Source organism: Anopheles stephensi, chromosome 3 (assembly GCF_013141755.1).
Source record: "Anopheles stephensi strain Indian chromosome 3, UCI_ANSTEP_V1.0, whole genome shotgun sequence".
Taxonomy (NCBI): Eukaryota; Metazoa; Arthropoda; class Insecta; order Diptera; family Culicidae; genus Anopheles; species Anopheles stephensi.
The window spans coordinates 78,527,422-78,547,548 of NC_050203.1; the positions used below are offsets into that span (position 1 = coordinate 78,527,422).

General features: G+C 48.1%; 2 protein-coding genes across 8 annotated transcripts; one reads left to right on the forward strand and one right to left on the reverse strand.

Moving 5' to 3' along the window:
• Positions 1-393: 393 nt before the first annotated feature.
• On the forward strand, positions 394-18,306 carry LOC118514659 (chondroitin sulfate proteoglycan 4). Of its 6 annotated transcripts, none has more exons than XM_036061693.1 (11): positions 394-489; positions 6,555-7,069; positions 10,097-10,293; positions 10,366-10,596; positions 10,659-11,060; positions 11,141-12,399; positions 12,465-12,624; positions 12,694-14,232; positions 14,295-14,595; positions 14,665-15,030; positions 15,101-18,306. In XM_036061693.1, exons 2-11 carry the CDS (start codon positions 6,841-6,843, stop codon positions 17,782-17,784), a joined length of 7,368 nt encoding a protein of 2,455 aa, XP_035917586.1. In that variant the 5' UTR covers positions 394-489; positions 6,555-6,840; the 3' UTR covers positions 17,785-18,306. The 6 variants fall into 6 exon arrangements, with proteins under 6 accessions (XP_035917586.1, XP_035917588.1, XP_035917589.1 ...); XM_036061695.1 differs by having other exon boundaries at positions 401-500; positions 6,574-7,069; XM_036061696.1 differs by having other exon boundaries at positions 407-505; positions 6,574-7,069.
• On the reverse strand, positions 17,952-20,036 carry LOC118514662. 2 transcript variants are annotated; one of them, XM_036061703.1, is made up of 4 exons: positions 19,591-20,036; positions 19,466-19,480; positions 18,912-19,352; positions 17,952-18,803 (listed from the first exon to the last, which is right to left on the reverse strand). In XM_036061703.1, the coding sequence occupies exons 1-3, from the start codon at positions 19,778-19,780 to the stop codon at positions 18,913-18,915; spliced, it is 645 nt and encodes a 214-aa protein (XP_035917596.1). In that variant the 5' UTR covers positions 19,781-20,036; the 3' UTR covers positions 17,952-18,803; position 18,912. The 2 variants fall into 2 exon arrangements, with proteins under 2 accessions (XP_035917596.1, XP_035917597.1); XM_036061704.1 differs by having other exon boundaries at positions 18,903-19,352.
• Positions 20,037-20,127: the final 91 nt, after the last annotated feature.

The following is a 20,127-nucleotide window of genomic DNA, read 5'->3' on the forward strand; positions in this document are numbered from 1 at the left end:
TAGATCACAACTTTGATGAAATGAAATCGTTAATGGGAAACCCGAGAAAATTCATCGAGTAGTTAATTTCAGTTAAGCCACGATTGTTGATAAAACACTCAGTTTAGAAGCGCAGTCAGCGTAGCTTATCAACCTCAAACCAATTATAACACACACACGATAAGTCAATTGGCATCGCTTTTCCACCCGGAAAGCAATTTTCCTTTCCTTTCCATCTCTCGTGGTGAGTGTTCTGCTCGTGAGTACGCCATTGGTGATCGAGAGCAGGCGCGCGCGCGCACACGCACTCGCCTGGCACTCACCCCCCCGTGATCAGGGTTGGTTTGAGGGATACAGTGGCAGACGCAGTGACTCGGTCGACTCAGGGAGTGGCCTTCCTCATTCGTAACGGTTCTTTCAAACGAAACGGATGCCATCTGGCAGTGTGCCGGTCGGTTTCTTACGCACGATCGACGTGCTTCCACTGCTTGTGATCCGACGTCCAGAGTGGTAGAAAAAAAGTAGTGTAGGTTTGTTCTTTTAATTTCTGAAGGAAATTCGTTTCGGTTTTTTTGCACGCACCACACACGCCGGTATCCGGCGAGGAAAAATCTGTGTTCTGTGTGTGTGTGTGTGTGCTCGGTTTTTATGAATTGAGCAACAACAACGTGCGCGGAAAACTGAGGAACAAAAAAAAAAAATCACGCGCCACCTCCCCCCCAAACGATGAAAACCCGTAAGGAAAATATAAACAGAGCGGAGTTTTCGGTGGCCAAGCAAATCCGAACGTCCCGTCGCGCGTGCAGCCAGCGCCGGCAAAGCGTCGAGTGAAAAGCGACGGATTAACACACGACGCACCACCGTGGCCAGATCACCCGTGTCTAACTAAGTGTGTCTGTGTGTGTGTGTGTGGAAAAGCGATGTGGGTGTAGCGGGCGATGGGAGGGCGCAAGGGGAAGGTTTGGAGTGATGCTTAAAAATTAAGTGGAAAACAGCGGTGAAGAAAATGGTGTACCGGCCACGGTGGAATTTATTTTTGTCACCGCGCCGCCGCGCACACCAAAAACCCGCCCGGGTTTGCAATACAAAAAGGGGATTTTCCACCACCCAAGTTTTCTTGCGCTTCCTTGTGTCCCCGAGATGCGGTGCGCGATGTGTGACGGTGCGCCGAAGATCAGTTGTGTTTCGGGCGGCCTGACATACGGACGCAAAGGTCTATTCGGGTTGGGAAATTGGGAGCAACAGGAGCGTTTTCCCGATTTTTTCCTGGAGTGTTAACTGTTGTTGATGCAAGCGATACGCAGTTGAAGATTTGAAAGGTGAAGAAATTGAAGTTAAAGTTGAGAGAGTGTCCTACAGTCTAAGGTTTAGTGAGATGAAGATCAGAATCGGCAGTGTCGCCATCCACAACACAGTGAAGAAAACACCGAAAGAAGATCGACGACATCCTTAACGTCGGCTGGTTGCAGTGAAGCGTGCTCGTGCGCCGTGACTCAGCACACAGTCAGCAACGCCGCCGGTACGGGCTCGATGATTCACGGGTGACAATCACGATCGTGTTGGGCGACCGAGGCCCCTCGGTACGTCACGCTGTGTCTTGAAGAAGAAGAAGTGTTGGTGTGTGTTTGTGTTTTTACAGTGAAAAGTCTTAGATTTTTTGGTGAATTTCGTAGTGTTTGTGTGGGTACTCGCTCGCAGGGTAATATTTTACACCCATCAAGTCTGCCTCGCATCATAAGTCACCACGGGCACGAGTTTCGGGAGGAAAATTGGTGAATTTTCGTACGGTGCAGGGTACGGTCTCTTTCCAGTGTAGCTTAGGCCCGAAACGCCGTAAACGCAACCAAGAACCGTGCAGCAGAGCACAAGTGTGTGTATTTATAGCCGGCAACCGTAATGACGAAGGGCCAACCATGACAAACTGCCGCCGACGCCACCATCAGCCGCGGTTTTTATTTTCCTTCTTCTTCCTAGTCGATCCTCCGGTTCCTACGGCGATTGGTGCTTCCTCCAGAAAAAGGAAGATCATTATCGCAATTTCTGCTTCCCCGGGCTCGGATGTGACAGATGCGGGATGCAAGAATTTGCCGGATGCACACCAGCTCCCGCGATCGTCAGGATCCCTTGTGCACGATCGGGGTTATTAAAATTCGCGCTGTTGGAAGTTCAAATATGTGGTGCGTTATGAAATTCTGTGCGGCTTCTTCGTATCGTCGAGACAGATGATGAGATGCTCTGGTGTAGAGTTTAGATGGTTTGGTTGACACGATCACGCGACCCTTCGCCCGGTTGGTGAGATTGAAACACGGACACAGGAAACGGCACGTCAATCGTCAACCGTAACCGCGTAATGGCGTGCTGCTGCTGCTGCAACTCGCAGCCCCCTTGGATGTCTGGGTGAAGCATAGGGAAGGAAATTTTTGGAGCTAAAAACAAGGAAATGCAAAACCAAACACGATCCCCAAAGAAAAAACGCACCGGATCAGTTGTCGGAAGCGGGGCCGGGTTCTGCTGTTGCCAAACCCCGAAAACGTTCAAGTCTTCGAGATGGAGGTTTGGACGTTTTTATTTTCCTTCATTCCGTACGAAACTATCGGATAAATAAAAACAAAGAACGCACTCAACTTGACCGGTCATGCGTAACGTGCGTACCACGGGTTACTTACCCAACGACCAGACGTGCGCACGCCAGTCGCCGTCGTTTCGAGATCGCGTTTGATTCGATAAAATTTATTTGATCGACCTTACCCGATACTTGCACAGAGCGGGGCCCAGAACCATACGCCAGAGCGCGGTTTTAAAAGTGGATTAATTACTTTACCCACTTTACCCCCTACGCGCACAGCACAGCATTACACTTACGGTACGGTACGTTGACTGACTTCTGTGCGGTTCTGTGTTGGTAGCAATATTTCACGCCGTAACACACTCAGTACAGGAAATTGATCGCCATTTCACACGTCTCCGTATTGGGGTGCGTCTTCGTTACGGGAACGATCGCGTCAAGTGTGGCTAAGTGGTCATCGAGTTGGTCCGTGTCCAACTTTGGTTGGGATCGTCTCATTGCAATTCTGCTGGAATGGGTCTGCGGTTAGTAACGCCTGAAGGTATGCAGGAAATAGACTAAGGAGGAGACCTTCTTACAGGCTTTTAATTAAAGAAAAATTGTACGACAACAAGGCAATCTAAAACTGTAAACCTAAACAATAGTCCGCGCTTACACTGGGTTCCAAACTGGGCGATTCTCGATTCCAGGCGTTACTCATTCCAAGACAAGCATTATGCCCTTTTACGATGCTGCTTTCTTTTCTCTACCTATCCTGTCTTGTCTTGTGTTTGTCTTTTAACTGACGAGCTGTCAGTTCAGAACCGAACTAAAGTTTCATACAAAAATTATATTGCATTCTTTCAGGCGTTAAATGCCTAATTGGTCAATCTGTTCAGGGTTTGTGTCGTAATGGTCGTAATGAAGTTCTATTCGCATTCCAATTTCGTTAGGCCTTCTGTGTGCTAGTGAAATCGCCTGAAGGTATGCAATTAATAGTATAAATGTTGATCTCATTCAAAAACCTGTTTCGGTTTTCTGTGTTCTCATTCTCACGTTATTATTTGAATTCTGTTCGGATGTGTCTACTATTGAAATTGCCCGAAGGTGTGCAATCATAATTTGAAAGATTTCTTTTTGAAGAAAATTTACAAAGCAATATTGCATAATTTTAGGAGTTCAAACCCTATATCTCTGAGTTATCGAGAGGGATATTGAGGGAACCCTTACGTTATTATCTCGTATTATTGAACCCCTTTTCTTTGGAGGGCGTTCACATCTATTATGGCTCTTGCTGTATTATATCAGTTTACAAGAAGTCAAACATTGTACAAAAACAATGTGTACGTGGTAAAAACGAACCAGGACAGCTGTGTCTTCTCCTGCTTCACAACATCCCACAACGCTTCGCCCTGATGAAACCCTATACGGCAGTCGTGTTCCGCTATGGCTTTAACAGGAACAATATCACACCTCATTCTTCTGCCCTCCTTTCTCGAGCTCCCCAGCACTTTATCCCATCGCTAAGCCGTTAGTCATTTTCCTTTCCATCATTACCGTCATTTAATCCTGCACGAATCAGCTAATTTATGGCTAATTAAATGAAGCTGTCCCCAAAATTAATGGGTCTGCATCGGGAAGGCGGAAATCAGCTTAGCGTGATCGTTCCTGTACTACACACAGCAAACGACAATAACAACACCTCAACAAAACACACATATAATATTGTCATCGACGTGTGTCGGAAGGGAGACAAAACCCGCGTGAACACACTCAGGATTTATCGTTCCGACAAGAATAGGAGCTAAAGCAGGCTGCTGGAGAGAGAGAGAGAGAGAGAGAGAGAGAGAGAGAGAGTTTGGAAAATTTATGGAAATGTTTTTCTCCCCGAAAAATCCCCCAAAAGAAGATCCAATTGAGTTGGGGGACTTGCCAGTTTTGCTTAATGGCCAGCGATTGACATTTGGTGATGAGTGTGTGTGTGTGTGTGTGTGTTATGGTTCGCTTGATCGTTAGAGTCGATCCACGGAAAACATTGTTGTGCAAAGTTGTTTGCATTTTCCGGCGACTAGGGCCCATAACGGTCCGTCATTAATTTTTCCCGCGGAACTCCTAACTCCTTCAATAAAATCTGGCTCGCTTTCCACCGTCGTGAGCTGGTGCTGGTTGGGCCGTAGCAGAAACATTGTCGGAAAGCGTTGTAGCTAGCTGCTTCTGTTTCGTCCCAGCGTGACAGTTTCGTCCAAAAAGGGCAGGCGCTTTCCTTCATACAGCCAACGCACCCATAAAGCTAGCTAATTAACGTGGGATAGTGTGTAAATATAGAACGGCGATTGCGTTTCCCCTCCCCCCCCCCCGCCATCGGTTGGGTGTAAGTGGATTTCCCGGCTTTGAACGGTTACGATCGTTACGGTTCCAAATTCGAAAATCTTAATCTTCTTTAAAGACGACCCCTTCGGCCGGCACCGAAGAGTCAAAGCGAGGGAGAGCGCGACCAACTTCAAAGAACCGAGAATTCTAACACGATATGTTTGATGTGTCGGCCGCAGACGAGCTGAACCAATTTTTCCTTCCACTTCTGTAGTACGTCTAGGTGCAATTAAGTGGCTGGCATAATTGCGTACTTCATCTTACAATTGTCTCCTGTACAGTAGTCCTTGCCACTGCACCGTGTGACAGGTTGGCCGGATCGATGATGGGTTTGTTTACCTTCCGCACAAGGGGATGCTAAAGGCCACTGAGGGAAAACGATCGACCAGACGACGATCGGTGTGCATTAGCTTTTCTGCGTGTGCTGTGCTGCTAAATTAAGAGAGTCGTCCGCTTGGTTGATGCGAGCGCAAACAGACAAAGCAGAAGATGCAAGCTGGTTGAGCCAAGGAATTGGTGTCAGTAAAGTGCATTTAGCTCAGCTGTGTGTGTGTGTGTGTAGGAACCTGATGGAAGAAGTGATTCGTTGCTGGGAGGATAAACATATCACTCTGCTTGTTAAACTTATGGTGGTGATATTTTAAGCCTGAAAGTATGCAATCGGAATATTTACATGGCTTAGCTTGAGCGTCTTCGGAGAGTCTTGAGGGCGGTTTGGAACTGATTTCTGTGATTCCCAATATCTATAAGGAATATCTTAAAATTATCGTTTATTAAGCCATTTAAATAATATCAATTTCTTCTTTGGCCTAGCGTCCTCTTAGGCCATGCCTTCCATTTATGGCTTACTAAACTTAATGATACTAAGTAGTTGGATAGTCTGTCTTCGTTACTTTGGGACGGTCCGGATGGGATTTAAACACCGGTCCTGCCGTATGAAGCCCGGCACCGTTGTCGCATCTACCAACGGGCTGCCTTCATTCTTAAATATATTGCATACATTTAGGCGGAAAGAGAACTTGTGCCTAATAGCTTTAAATGCCTTTTAAAGGAGGTGAATTCACTTTTATTAAGAGTGAATTTTATTTTCAAAACATTTATCTTGGATAATTGATTTTCATAAATTTTAAATCCAACTCTCATTCTACACGACCGATCATCCAAACCGCATGATCCACCGAGAAAGGGTCTTTTTTTTCTTTTGCTGTAAAATGTAACACCCAGCGTAGATGTGTAGAATGGTGATGTGGTGAGAAAAGCATTTTTCACCGACCGTTTTTTCCCCACATCTCCCACGATAGGATCGATGGGGGAAACCGACCGCGGAAAGTGGGAACCGAATATCTTTCTGTCTGCATTATTCGTCCGTTTGTTTGTTTGCGTTTGCCGATCGCACGGGATTACGATTGATGGCACGACGACGATTCGGGGCGCAAATTTGTTTTGACCACGGTGCGACAACGCGTGATTACTGGAATGAAGAATTAGTGTGTGTTGCTACCCTGATGGCGCTTACGATGGTGCAGCGGACCGTCCGCAAAAGCCCCCTCACGGATTGGAATGCATCCAATTGCATTTCTGTCGGTGTGGAGAAGCAAGGAAGAAAAAAAAACACACAAGCTGAGTGATTAAGCTGTTTAAAAATCGTTTCTGATTCTAGAGTCGTTTCTGTTTTTAAGGGTGTGATTCGGTGTGGATGGCGTTAACGGTACGGTTGCGAAAGACGATTGGCCCGGTAAATGTGTCTCGCTGGCTGCGTGTGTGAGTGTGTGTTTTTGAAAAGCATAATGAAACAATGCTGTAACTATGTTAAGGTGCGGGAAAACTCCGAACGATGGTGCGGTGAAATGTGATCGAATGGAATGCCACTGTGTGTGGAACGAATAGTGATCGAAGCAATGCACTAACTGATGCCGTCTTGAGGATCGTGTTCGAAGCCATAATTTATGCACCTCAACCAAACAAGCAAAAAAAAATCAACCATAAAAAAGCCACACCCTAAGGAAAGGAGCCCTGTTTGTGTGAGCCGAAAGCCGAGGCTCTCAAGTACATTGTACCACTGCTGTGACGTCAACCAGCAGCAATCGGCCGTCAAAATGGATCAACTACAGCGCCGGATACGGATGTGGATATTTATCTCAATTCTGAGCCTAACGCTCATCGATGCCGTCAAGGGTAAGTGTACCGAGCGCGTAATCTTACCCACAGGAATCCCACAATCTTGGCGTTTGAATCACGGCTCAATCGACTGCACGCACGTGCAGGCTGATGAACCGCAGTGAGGGACCACAACACGTTAACGATCATGAAGATTGATGAATAAAGATGTCATATGGCGGGAAGGTGGCGAGTTTAGAGGGACGTGAGGGAAGGCTAAATGAGGCCGACAGATGGTTTTCGTTTTTCCCTGGGATGGTATTACCAGCGTACACACACACAAACTCAACCAATTACCCTCGCTGGTAGGAATCGATATAATGCATAATGGGAAACTGTTAAAAGTTAGGTTTTCCGATCGGCGGTATGGTATTTTCTAAGGGGGCTTTTTTAGACTCAAAGCGAGGGAAGTGTAGGAGACGCTTGTGGTTCGTTAAATTTCGTAGCAGTTTAGCGAGGGTGCATGATCGCTAACATGAAAAATATTGTATAAATAGTTTATTAAAATTCATTATTCCTCACCGCCATGTGTTGCAGGAAGGACCCTGTTCAAACAGCCAATTTTGACTGGATGACTTTGAAATTCGTTTTTCCAGCATGTCGAAAGCTAATGACGATAACGATACGTTGGGTTGGACTTATAATTCGTTAATTGTAGGACCTTCAATGAGCATCAGGATCTCTTCCAAATGGTTCAAATACCCACACACTGTGTTCTCAACAATTCTTGTCTAAACAGACTCTAGACTCGTTGTACTACAGCAGTAATGTTCAATATCGCCCTATGAAATGTTTACTAGCTTGGCAGCACTGACAAACACATCGATGCGATCAAGTCATCATAATTCGTCTCGCTAGCAGTCTAAAAGGAGGTCACGGACTGAACCGTCTACTGGCGTTCTAATGATCTTTCTTGCTCATCAGACTGTTTGTATGCATAATGTCAGGTGATTGTGTAGATGATGGAGTTCATCATTGTCCCACAGACTTCTTATAGTAATCTATAAACTGTATTAACCTAGATAAACTGAGGGAGCTCTCTTGAACAGATTACTAATTCTTATATTATGTCTTGGTATATCTAAAACTAATATTAGATCCCTGTAACTTGTCGGAGCACCACTCAGCGGAGAGAACTCTTGGTAGTTTTATCGATTCGAATTCTATACCATCCTTTGGGACCTCCTTTGTGTATCAGGCCCGTGAAGCTTCGGGTAATAGAGATCACAGACTGTAGCGTAGTTGAGAGAGGTAACTTCAGGTCTGGAATAATTTACTGACCTAAATCTACCTGGGTTCAAATCCCATCCAGACCGTCTCCCCGTACGAAAGGCTGACTACTTTTCTACGGGTAAAATTAAGTCACAGAAAGCCAGAAATGGCAGGCCGAGACCTCTCGAGGTTGTAGTGCCACAGAAGAAGAAGAAGAAATCTACCTCTGCAGCTAGACTATCTGACTTCTTCGTGACATGTAGACTTTTAGTTAATCTTGACCAAGGATCTGTTCTTATAAACTAACGAAGAGTTCCTTGTTGTGAGTATGAGTAGGAACCAATTATAATATTTTAAATCTTTTCTTCTGCTTTGAGGAGACTAGACCAATCGATAGACTAGAATGAGGCAATTCGAATCGATCAGAGCAATTTTAAAAAGGTTATGATAAAAATTTCTTTAAGTCTTGATCAACTTCATCATCTGGTTCATATTTGTTCTGAACTATCTTTGTTAGAACATAGCTGTCAGAGATGGGATCGTTTATCCCAATACTCCCGCGATTCCAGAAAACCTTGAAGCGAACTTCTGGAAACAATAGCTATCCCGAGCAAATATCCATTTCAAACCCTCGATCTCCCCCCCAATAAAATCTATCAAACCGCGCACATGCTTATCATTAAATGCATCAAACTGTTTCCACCATATTCTCCCTCGATCGAAAAACTCGATGCTCAAACATAAACACGTCAATCTACAGCTCGGTTCCCTGCCAGTGCATCTCAAACAAGAGATATTAAGTCCGATCTCTGTCCGTCCGTTGAAAGACTTGGAAGCACTCTCATCTAGCGCTATTAGCAGAGTAAATCATTGAATACGCTTGGGAAAATGAACTGAACAGTAGGGAACAGACGTCCGTCAGCAGTTCATATCGATTGACGAATATTGACAATAACGCGCCGATGCGCCAGCCGCCGAACGAACACAAAGCACACCGAAAATACTCCAGCGGGGGCACAGGAGGGAATTTATAAACATTGTCCGCTGCTCAACACTTAGAACTGACTCGCTGGCCCCAAATTCAAGGCCAAACATTTCTCCATTACCTCGGGATGGCAGTAGCCGGGCCGGGCGAGAGACGCTCTAAACGTGCTCAATTGTTTAAAGACAAATACGGTTGGGCGAGGCGGTACCGCTGATGGGTTTCAGGGCAACTGGAACGCACATGTCATGTTAGGCATGTTTCTCAATAGTTTCGATCCACCCTTCGGAAGCGCCACCCGGTATGCCGGATCGTGACGCAATCGCTCGCATAGTGAGCGCCGCATTTTTAAATAGACACAAGACGTGGACATATTTTCGTACGTGTAATGGAACGGCATTGTATGCATTGTCACATGGGTGATTTACGTTGAATACATCGCGCGATGTAGCTAAGTCACGTACATCCCCCCGCCCGTCGAGCGTTACGATCGTTACATCCTGACCTAGCTCAAACTGTCACGCTGCGTGTTCTATCAATTCCATCCACCAGACATGCTGGTTGTTTTTCACAGTTTTCCCAACCTTTTCTTCAACCCCCGGTGTGGAAAGCGATGAAATATATATATCGAACGGTGGAAAGCGTTAAGCGGCTTGCGATCACCTTTTCACACCCTACCATTTTGGTGCTGGTAGGGTAGCAAGAAGTCACGTGCGCGACGTAATATGCGATTGTGCGAAAGTTGGTCGTGAGGCGCTCTTCTTCTTCTTCTATGAATTAATCATCTTCTTTTTATTGTATCTCCTCCTCATTACACTAAAACATCGCCTTGTGCTCTGTACGACGAGCAGTGTCATTCTATGGCGCCAGCCACATCACGATGCCCCTGCAAGAGTCCAAGATGTCTACCAACATTCGGTTGCGGTTTCGTACCCGGCAAGACAATGCCCTCATGTTGCTGACGGCCGGCCGCACCGACTATGCGCTGCTCAGTATCGATGGTGGTAAAATTAGGTTTAGCTTCAAGATAGATGACTATCAGACAGATGTAAGTAATCGCAGGGTTCCGGGGTTTGTGAACTAGAGACACTAACTCCCATCCAACCTTCTCAATTTGCAGCTCTGGTCACCGGTAACGCTCAAGATAAACGATCTCCAGTGGCATGACATTTCAATTTCACGCTATGCCGCCAATTTGACGCTCCAGATCGATGAGTACTTTGCGACGAAAACGCTCCCGCCGAAGGTGATGGAGCTGAACGTGCACATGGGCGTGCTGCTCGGTGGCAAGGGTGACTACAACGAACCGTACTTGAGTGCCCTGCCAAGCTTTCGCGGTTGTATCGCTGATGTAAGTTGCGGGATCGCATCGCAGAACGCTTCAGAATATCTCAAGGAGTTCTCCCTTTGCAGGTGTTTTACAATAATATAAATATCTTCAAACGTGCCCGCGAAGGAACGGGACACGCCACCACACAGGACGTCTCGTGGATATGCTCGCCAGAGTTCGATGCAGATCAGGACATCCCGATCAGCTTCCTTGACGACGATAGTTATAGCGTGTTGCGGAAACCAACTTCAAAATCGGGTGATCGCTGGAACTTTGAATTTCGAACGATCGAACCGTTCGGCACGCTGCTCAGTAACATTCCACGCTCCACCAAGCACGACTACATGATGCTGGAGATCGTTCAGAGCAAGCTGCGGCTGCTGGTCGGCAAAGGATCGAATGCGGTCGAGCTGATACCGGATCGGAACGTTTCGGATGGGAAATGGCATAACGTGTCCATTACCTACAGTCCGATGTTGGTTGATGTGAGTGAATCGGTATCAAGTTTCCCTCCCGAGTTTTCCCTTCTGATCTAATATATTCGCTATCCTCATCTCGCAAACAGATAATGGTGGATGAGACGAGCAACAGTGCAACGTTTGCGAATGGGAGCAGTCAGGTGATCGAGCTGGAGGAAGACTTCTACATCGGTGGTCTCGATGCCGAACGGCACCGGAAAGCATCGCTGAAACTGATCCGCGAAACCGAATCCAGCTTCAAGGGCTGCATCCGTAACGTCATCCTGGACGATCAGGATGTGGGATTTCCGCACTTCAAAGTCACGCACCACGTAACGGTCGACTGTGTGTGGAAGTATCCGTGCATCGAGAAGCAACCGTGCATCATTAGCTCCCAGTGCCAGCATCAGGGCATTGAAGACTTTATCTGCTACTGCGATCAGGCGTACTGCATCAAGGCGGACTATGGGGAACGGTACAAGATATTCACTCGCTCCATGTCACGGGTGGAGCTGGAACTGTTGGAGATCAACCCGATGGAAGTGATGGAAGGTGGCATCGCGTTTCTCTCGCGAGAGTTTATAAGTGTCCTTTTCGATTATCCCGAGATGGGCGTTAAGGAGGCGTCCATTATCTTTCACATCGTACAGCCCCCGAAACACGGGCGTGTAACGATCTCTTCGTACGGGCCGGAAAGCAATGGAACGGTAACGCAGACCAAGTTTTTCTCGCACATCGATCTCAGCACGGACAAGGTGAAGTACACGCACAACGGGGATGAACATCCGACCGATCACATGACGATCGATATGCAGCTGATGTCATTTTCGCGCGAATCGAAGCTTCCGGACATTACGGGAAAGCATCGGTTTGTGTTGCACGTTAATGTGACGCCGGTGAACGATCCACCAGTGTTGCAGCTGCCACCGAATAGACATATCCGGATTACGCAAGGGATACCGAAGGCTATCGGGACGGATGTGCTGAATGCGGACGATCCCGATAGTCCACCGGAGTCACTTATCTACACGATACTGATGAGTCCTAACTCGGAAGCGCAGCAGGGACGCGTGGAGGTGAACGGGAAAGCCGTCACGACGTTTTCGCAGTCTGATATCAATGCTGGGAGTGTGACGTACGTGATCAACACGAAAGGATCGGAGGATTCGCACTTCGATCTGACTGTGCAGGTGTCCGATGGGATGGAAACGAGTCCCGCTAGCTCGGTTCGTGTGTCCGTACTGCCTCTTCAGCTGCGGATGATCAACAACACAGGGTTGGTGTTGATCCACAAGTCTGCTGCCACGATCACGCCGTACAATCTATCTTTCGTCCCGAACGCTGAAGAGGAGAACGTCGACATGAAGTGAGTTGTAGGAATTAAACTACTATCTCCGGATAACGAGGTCTAATATCGTGGTCTCGTTCCAGGTTTGATGTGGTACAGTCTCCTTTGTACGGGAACTTGCAGAAGCTCCGTACGGTGGATTCTTCCTGGGTGAACGTGGACTCGTTCACAAGCAGTCAGGTGATGTTGGGACAGATCCGTTACCTACACGTCACCGACTTTCCTCAGCACGATGAGTTTAAGGTTCGAGAAATAGTAGAATCACTCAATCTGGATCCTCTTTAACCTCCTATATTCTGCTTCTGTTTCTAGTTCACAGTGTCCCTGGGTCCCGTCACTACCCCAACGTACGATTTTCGGATCTCATTCACCAAGCTTCGCATCGGTATGATCCGCCAGTCCAACATGCACATCAACACCAAAGAGAACACGATCCGCTCCGACTTTCTCTTCCATCAAACCACACCAATCGTTACGCTATCCCGCAACGTTATCTACACCGTCGTCACGGCCCCAAAGTTTGGCGTCATATACGTCGAGGGACATCCGCAAACGGCTCGTCCAGGACACTCGTTTACCCAGCACGAGATCGATAAGAATCTCATCAAGTATCGCACCTATCAGTCCTCGTACGGTAGCTTCATCGATACGTTCGAGTTCATCGTGTCCGTCCCGGAGTGTGAAGATGTGCAAGGGAAGATCGATTTTATCTACACACCGCCGGACTATCTGGCCAAGCAGATCGTGTACCAGAAGCGCGAGAAGCTGTACGTACACGAGGGCAACAAAACGGCCCTATCGCGCACGAACTTTGAGGTGTACTTTAACAAGTTTAACTTCCTCTCGTTCAATCTGACCCACCATCCGAAGCACGGGAAGATTTGTCTGGTAAATCCGCGCACCTTCGAGGCGAAAGATATTGCCACCTTCACGCTGCAGGATTTGTTCCTGGGTGATATCCACTACTGTCACGATGATTCGGAATCGACGCGAGACAGCTTCCGGCTGCTGATCCTATCCGACGATGAGACGGATTTTCAGTACGTGTGTGAGATTCAGGTGGAGATTACGCTGCAGAACGATAATGGACCTTATCGGGTGTTTGATAAGGTGTTTCATATAGTGCGTGATGAGACGAAGCTACTAACTGCGGGAGATTTGAAGTACGACGATCCGGACATGGAAACGCGAGCGACCGATATCGAGTACCGGTCGGTAACCTGCTCGAATGGTGAGCTGTACAAGAGTGGGAAACCTTCGGAACAGTTCACGCAGGATGATCTGGACCACGGCAGGATGCTCTTTATGCACAACGGAACGGACAACGGGAAGGTTTCGTTTATCGTAACGGATGGCATGTATGAAGTGCCAGGATCGTTGGAAATTGAAGCATCGGAACCGTTTCTAAGGGTACGCGAAAGTAACGCATCGATCGTGCAGGAAGGTCGTGCCGTTCTGCTCACCAGTAACGATCTTAACATCGATACAAATTTAAACGCAAAACCTCAGGACATTGAGTATCGGGTAATGGATGGACCGAACAATGGTTTGCTGAAGATGTTCGTTCCGAAGTTTGACACGGGACAGCTGCATCGGCTAAATAATGCGACCACAGCGTACAACTTCTCGCGGGCTGATGTGCTGTCCGATCGCATCGTGTACTGGAACCGGGATGTAGCGTCGATGGATCGGATCAAGTACCGGGTGGGAACGAAGGGAGTTTGGACGGAGGGTGAGGTGATGATCCGCATCTATCCACCGGCGTACTGGGAGCAGCTACGAATTAGACGCAATCAGACACTGTACGTGGAGGAGTCGACCAGTGTCATTATCTCGAGGGATATACTTGAGGTGGGTATTTCACGCTAGTTCAACCTCCAACAGCACACATTAAGATTAATCGGTAATTGCAGATCGTTCATCCCAACATTTCGCCGGGCGATATTACGTACCTGGTAACGACACAGCCCCAGCACGGCTATCTGGAGATACAATCGATCACCTCCGACGACGAGTACAACTCGAAGGTGTTTGACCAGTCGACGATCAATGCGGAAAAGATGTTCTACATACAGGCCGGCGTCAATCAGTCGTCCGACTACTTCACGTTCGATGTCACCAATGGTATAACGTGGCTGCGCGACCTTATGATGAAGATTGTTATCATCCCGGAACATTTGTACGTCCAAACGAACGAGATTGTTGTAGAGGAGGGTAAGTATTGATGTGTATTTGTGTGTGTTTCTACTCATTACACCCAAATCAAAATGTTCTCTTTTGCAGGAAAAACGGTGAAGCTAGACCCGGAAGATATGGTGCCCTACTCGGAATATTACAATGGGAAGATCCTCGAGTACAAGATACTGGATCAACCGCTGCACGGTAGTATACGAGCTGGGAAGTCTTCCAAGGTGAATCGCTTCACTCAGAAGCAGCTGGAAGCGGGCGTCATCACCTACGTACACAATGGAAGCGAGAACTCGTCCGACACGATCCGGCTGGTGGCGTTGAGCCGAAACAAGGAGAGTGTGCCATTTTTACTGTCCATCAAAATACTGCCGATCAACGACGAGATACCGCTGCTGGTTACCAACACTGGGCTTCATATGTGGATCGGTGGAAAGTCGATGATCGGAAGCAACGATCTAAGTAAGTCGCTTGTTAAGAAATGCTTATACATTGGTCCATTGACAGCTTACCCTTTCCCTGACCCTCACAGTGGCTCAAGACTACGATACTCCACCGGAGAACCTAACGTTCTACGTCCAGCAAATGTCCGGTGGCTACGTTGCGTACAAGGACAGCTACAACAAGAAAACGCACTCATTCACCCAGCAAGACATCAACAGCAACATGGTGTACTTCATCCACGACAGCAGCAACCAGAACGGGAAGGTTGTGTTCTACGTGAGTGATGGCGTCCACAACACATCGGAAAGTGTGCTACACATCGTCACCAACCCGGTCGCCCTGGAAGCGATCCGGAACGAGGTGTTGCATGTGTTTCCACTCACCCGCAAGCAGATACTGCCCGATCAGCTGTACTACAAGTGTTCGGATGACGATCGGGACGTGAAGTACGTCGTCACCGTTCCACCTCAGATGGGACGGCTTCTGTTCGAGCAGGTAGAGTTCGGTTACTCGAACGAGATCAGCGAGTTCACGCAGTACGACATCGAGAATGGGCGGATCTTTTACGAGCACACCCATCCGATGGTGGAGCTGAAGACGAACGATTCCTTCTACTTCGATGTGACGGCTCCGCTTTCGAACAGTTTGGTCGATCAGATCTTCAACATCGATGTGTCGGTATCGTCGGGCGGTTTGTTGCGCTTTCTGCCCGTACCGCGCATCACCATCGACGAGGGTGAATCGGCACCGATCAAGCTCGATCTGTCGAAGGTGCTCGAGTACCTCGAAACGCGGGCCGGTATCGGTGCGCCCGAGCTGTACATTGAAGTACACCCACCGGCGCACGGGATGGTAGAGCTGGAGGATGAATCGCCCGAGGTGAACCGATTCTCGCTGAACGATTTCTACTCCAACAAGGTCATCTACCGGCACGACCATTCGGACACGGTGGAGGACAAAATAGCGCTCGCCGTGTTTCTCGTGCCGGGCCATCTGTTTCTCTGCAACATCACCATTCCAGTGACGATCAATCCCGTCAACGATCAGCCATTCCATCTGCTAACGCCCTCGCCGCACATTTCGGTGATTGAGGGCGAGAACGAAACCATAACCTCGACCCACCTGCTAACCGAGGACGCCGATACGGATCCGCGCGACATCGTGTACGACGTGATCAGCGGACCTAACCTTGGGGTGCTGTTGAAGATTTCGGACGAAGGCTATCCGCAGGACATCATCACGTACGGCAATCAGTTTTCGCAGGCGGACATAAATGAAAATCGGATCATCTACACCCATTCGGGGAATCCACAGTCCACCACCTTCTACTTTAAGGTTTCCGATGGCAAGTTTAAGCCGGCGTACGAGATATTCAACATCAAGATTCTTCCCATCACGATCCTGCCCGGGTTCAACAGTCAACCGATCCTGGTGCAGCAAGGTTCGAATCTGGGGTTGCTCGAACCGAAACACGTGTCCGTTGAGACGAACGTGCAGAAGAATCGAATAATGTACAATATAACGAAAAATCCGCTCGGTGGCATCATCATCTCGAACAACAAACCGATCCTGAAGTTCACCCAGCGGCAGCTCGACGATGGGAAGATTGGGTACATGCAGACGGACATGAGCCGCTCGAACGATACCTTCCAGCTGGATGCGTTCATACCGGACACTACGTCCGCCTGCATGATTGAGGTTAGTATGCTCGTGCAACCGTTCATAATCATCAACCCGATAACGATCACACCGGGCGATCGAGTTCGGCTAAGTTCGACCTTCATCTTCGACAACCCGGCACAGTTGAAGCTGAACCGATACAATCCCAAAATAACGATCACACGACGGCCCAAGTACGGGTGGCTGAAGAAGATTGTCCGCAGCACGGGGCTAGACTATGCCGAGCAGCAGAGCGATAAAGAGATCAGTTCCTTCACGTACAAGGAGCTCAAGAGTGGTGTGATATACTACTCCGCCCGTAAGTTCAATCAGGACTTTCAATCAATCAACGACAACTTCGAGTATGTACTGTCGACGAAGACGGCTCAGCCCGGACAGGGTACCGTGCCGATCGAGATCTACTCCCCGTCACGATCGCACGATAGCGATAGTGACGTGAACATCGTCACCACCGAGTCTTTAATCCCACTGGACTATCTGATTGCGGTTTGCATTGCCGTGGCCGCGATCGTCCTCATACTCATCACCGTACTCCTACTCAAGTGTCGCTCCAAATCCTCCCACAAGGGTAACGATCTCGACAAGGACAATCCACCGTCCTTACCAAGACCACCCGACTTTATGACGCTCAACAACCGGATGTACACACCGTCGGAGAATGAGTCGCTCCCAGTGACGAACTCATCCACCCCGCTACCGATCATCAGTAGCATTCCGCACTGCAAGGTGATACCGATCGGTGGGCTGGACAATACGCTGCAGCTCGACTCCGAGACGGACGACATGATGGATATGCACGGAGAGTTACTGCCCAGCATGGGTCACGGTTATCGGTATGGGTACGGTGATGAAAACGACGAGTGGAGTTCCTCGTGTGACGTAGGACCGGACGTTAACTACTCGACGATCTCGCAACCACAGCAACATCTGCTGCTGCAGCAACACCAGCAGCTGTTGCAACCACATCAACAGCAACACCTGCAGCAGCAGCAGCAGCAACAGCAGCAACAGCAACAGCAGCAAGCCATTCTCTCCACGCCACAGCTTGCCAAAGCGAATCCATTGCTACGCCGCAACCAGTATTGGGTCTGAGAGGAGTCGGGAAGGAGCCATTTAGCAAAGCGAACCAACAAAAAAACAGCAGGGCGTTTAGTAGCACATATTGTAAATAATGCCAAAGAATACTCACCAAATCGGAGGTTTCGGTATCGGAATAGCTTAAAGACTTTGTAGTTAAATTGTAAATTGTCGCTCACTGATTGTAATGTTTTACAGCTCTATTTTCCACTTTTGATTTCCACTAAAAGAAAAACAATAAGTGTTATGGGGAATGATCTTGTACCGAAGTAGCTATGCACATCGACACGAGATCTTCGCATTACCGCTTTCTGAACTTAGCTCTAGATCTAGTAGGCATTTGTGGCTCCAGGCTCTAGATGGACGGCATTTTTGTAGCGTCCGTTTTCCTGCCGCGCAGTAGGACAGTGAGTGTGACAAAGATGAGCATAGATTGTGGTGTGACACGGAATCGGAACTCGGTTTCCTTAGCTAGTTATGGGTGGTAAACCGTGAGACAAATACTGATATATATAAAACTGAACCTTTACCGACATAGTTGTCTGAGAGTGTTGCTTTGTGAACGCTTAACCTATTTGCTGTGATGTACATCCGATCCGCTTATGGACACATGAGTTTGCTAACACACCTAATACTTGCTACTAGTACGAATCGGGGGTTTTGCTCCGTCTGCTTAACATCTAATTATGCGCTAAGGCCCAGCTTAGTATCGGCTAATAAGGAGACGTGGTCTTTCGTTTATAGTCTAGATATACTCTTCCGCTGCACAAAAACCGCATAGAAAAAATCACCGATCTTGATACAGCACGAGCAACGAGCTAAAAATGATAAAACGGAGGTTCACAGCTAGACTAGAATTCTACCTTCCCGTAGAAGAGAAGCTTGTAGAATACTTGTGGAGGGAGACTTGATGAAATCAGATCTAGTACATCCGAGGTTGTTTTTTTTTTCGTTTTGTCCTGTAGCCGAGGTTTAAAATCTCATTTTTAAGTATCGACCGCCATAGGCTTGAATTTCCCGCTGCAACACGACGCCTAAAAGTATGCAATCAGAATGTTAAAAATCAACCACACCAGCGCACTGAAGCTTGCAACGAGGATTGCATACCTTCAGGCGCAAATCTTTCAACTCACCATTCTTACCTCAAAACTTCGGCATCGGATTGTTGCTCGTTGGCGTCACATTGCAGGCCGCATTATCGTACGAGTAGCTTTCGGTCGAATCTTCCGCCGGATAGCGATGGCTGATCGAGGTCGTGCCAGTCTGTACCGAATGATCTACCTCCGTTTCGGGATAGATGCTAACGCTGGTGGACGTTTGCTTTGGCCCGTTTGCCCCATTCTTCGGCACCGTCTTGGGACTTTTCGTGTTGGGATTTTCGTGCGTATAGGCTACCGGTGGGGTGGTCGTGTTTTTGTTTTGTGGCCGCCAGCGGCAAAACTCTCGAATGCAGTGGACATACTTCTTGATGAGAAGGGCGAGCGCGGTGCAGATAAGAACGAACGTCACAACACTAAACACTAGCACGATCGTTTTCATGGTCAGTACACTCTCCTGGAGGGTGGTGATATTTTGACGCAATGCTGGAATGAGTGCGAAGAAGATGGAAAACAACAAACAAACATTAAATATACTTTTCTGTTTGTCGTAACGACACCAACACACCGGTGCGTCATCCCCGGTCACAAATACTTACACTTGAACAGAAAGTCTGATGAGAAGCATCGAATGCGTGTGAGAGAGGGAGAGAGGGAGAGAAAAACGAAGGGAAAATCTTGTTAGAATTTTCATCCCCTAAAAGACCTGTTGCGCCCCCCTTACTTTGACACTTGTGGTAGCAGGAGTACTCGTCCTTTTCGCACAACGCACTACAGTTACGGCACGCATTGCTATTCTCGTCACAGTACTCGAACCGATCACATTTCCGAGTGCAACCGAACGCGGAAGGAATGGACCAAGCGACGAGTATTACCACTGGCACCAGCACACTACTCGTCCAACGCACCGTCATGGTGAAGTTCCCGCAGATTTTCACTGGCGTTCGAGGCACTGTTTGACGCACTGATTGAACGACGCGAAAAGACTGTGACGTGATACGCAGCGGCGATGACTCATTTGCACACGCCGCGAAGATCGTGCACAACGAACTGGACCGAAGGCTTCTTCACCTGGGCTTCGTGCGCGGGGGGGGGGGGGGGGGGCGAGTTTTTGTAATTTTGGCTCCACGTCTCTCGTGTGAGGCTGCAGCCAATGCTGCCGAGTGTCTGTGTCTGTCTGGCTGCCAGGGGTGCCTGTGATGGCTTGCGATGGAATTCACGCAAACAGCCCAACCAATACCATGCTCTCGTACGTTTACAT

Coding starts and splice junctions, on each gene's coding strand:
- LOC118514659 (XM_036061693.1), top strand. CDS start 6,841: ATGCACCTCAACCAAACAAGCAAAAAAAAATCAACCATAAAAAAGCCA. Junction 10,294..10,365: donor TAGATGACTATCAGACAGAT/GTAAGTAATCGC, acceptor CTCAATTTGCAG/CTCTGGTCACCGGTAACGCT. Junction 15,031..15,100: donor GATCGGAAGCAACGATCTAA/GTAAGTCGCTTG, acceptor TGACCCTCACAG/TGGCTCAAGACTACGATACT.
- LOC118514662 (XM_036061703.1), bottom strand. CDS start 19,780: ATGACGGTGCGTTGGACGAGTAGTGTGCTGGTGCCAGTGGTAATACTC.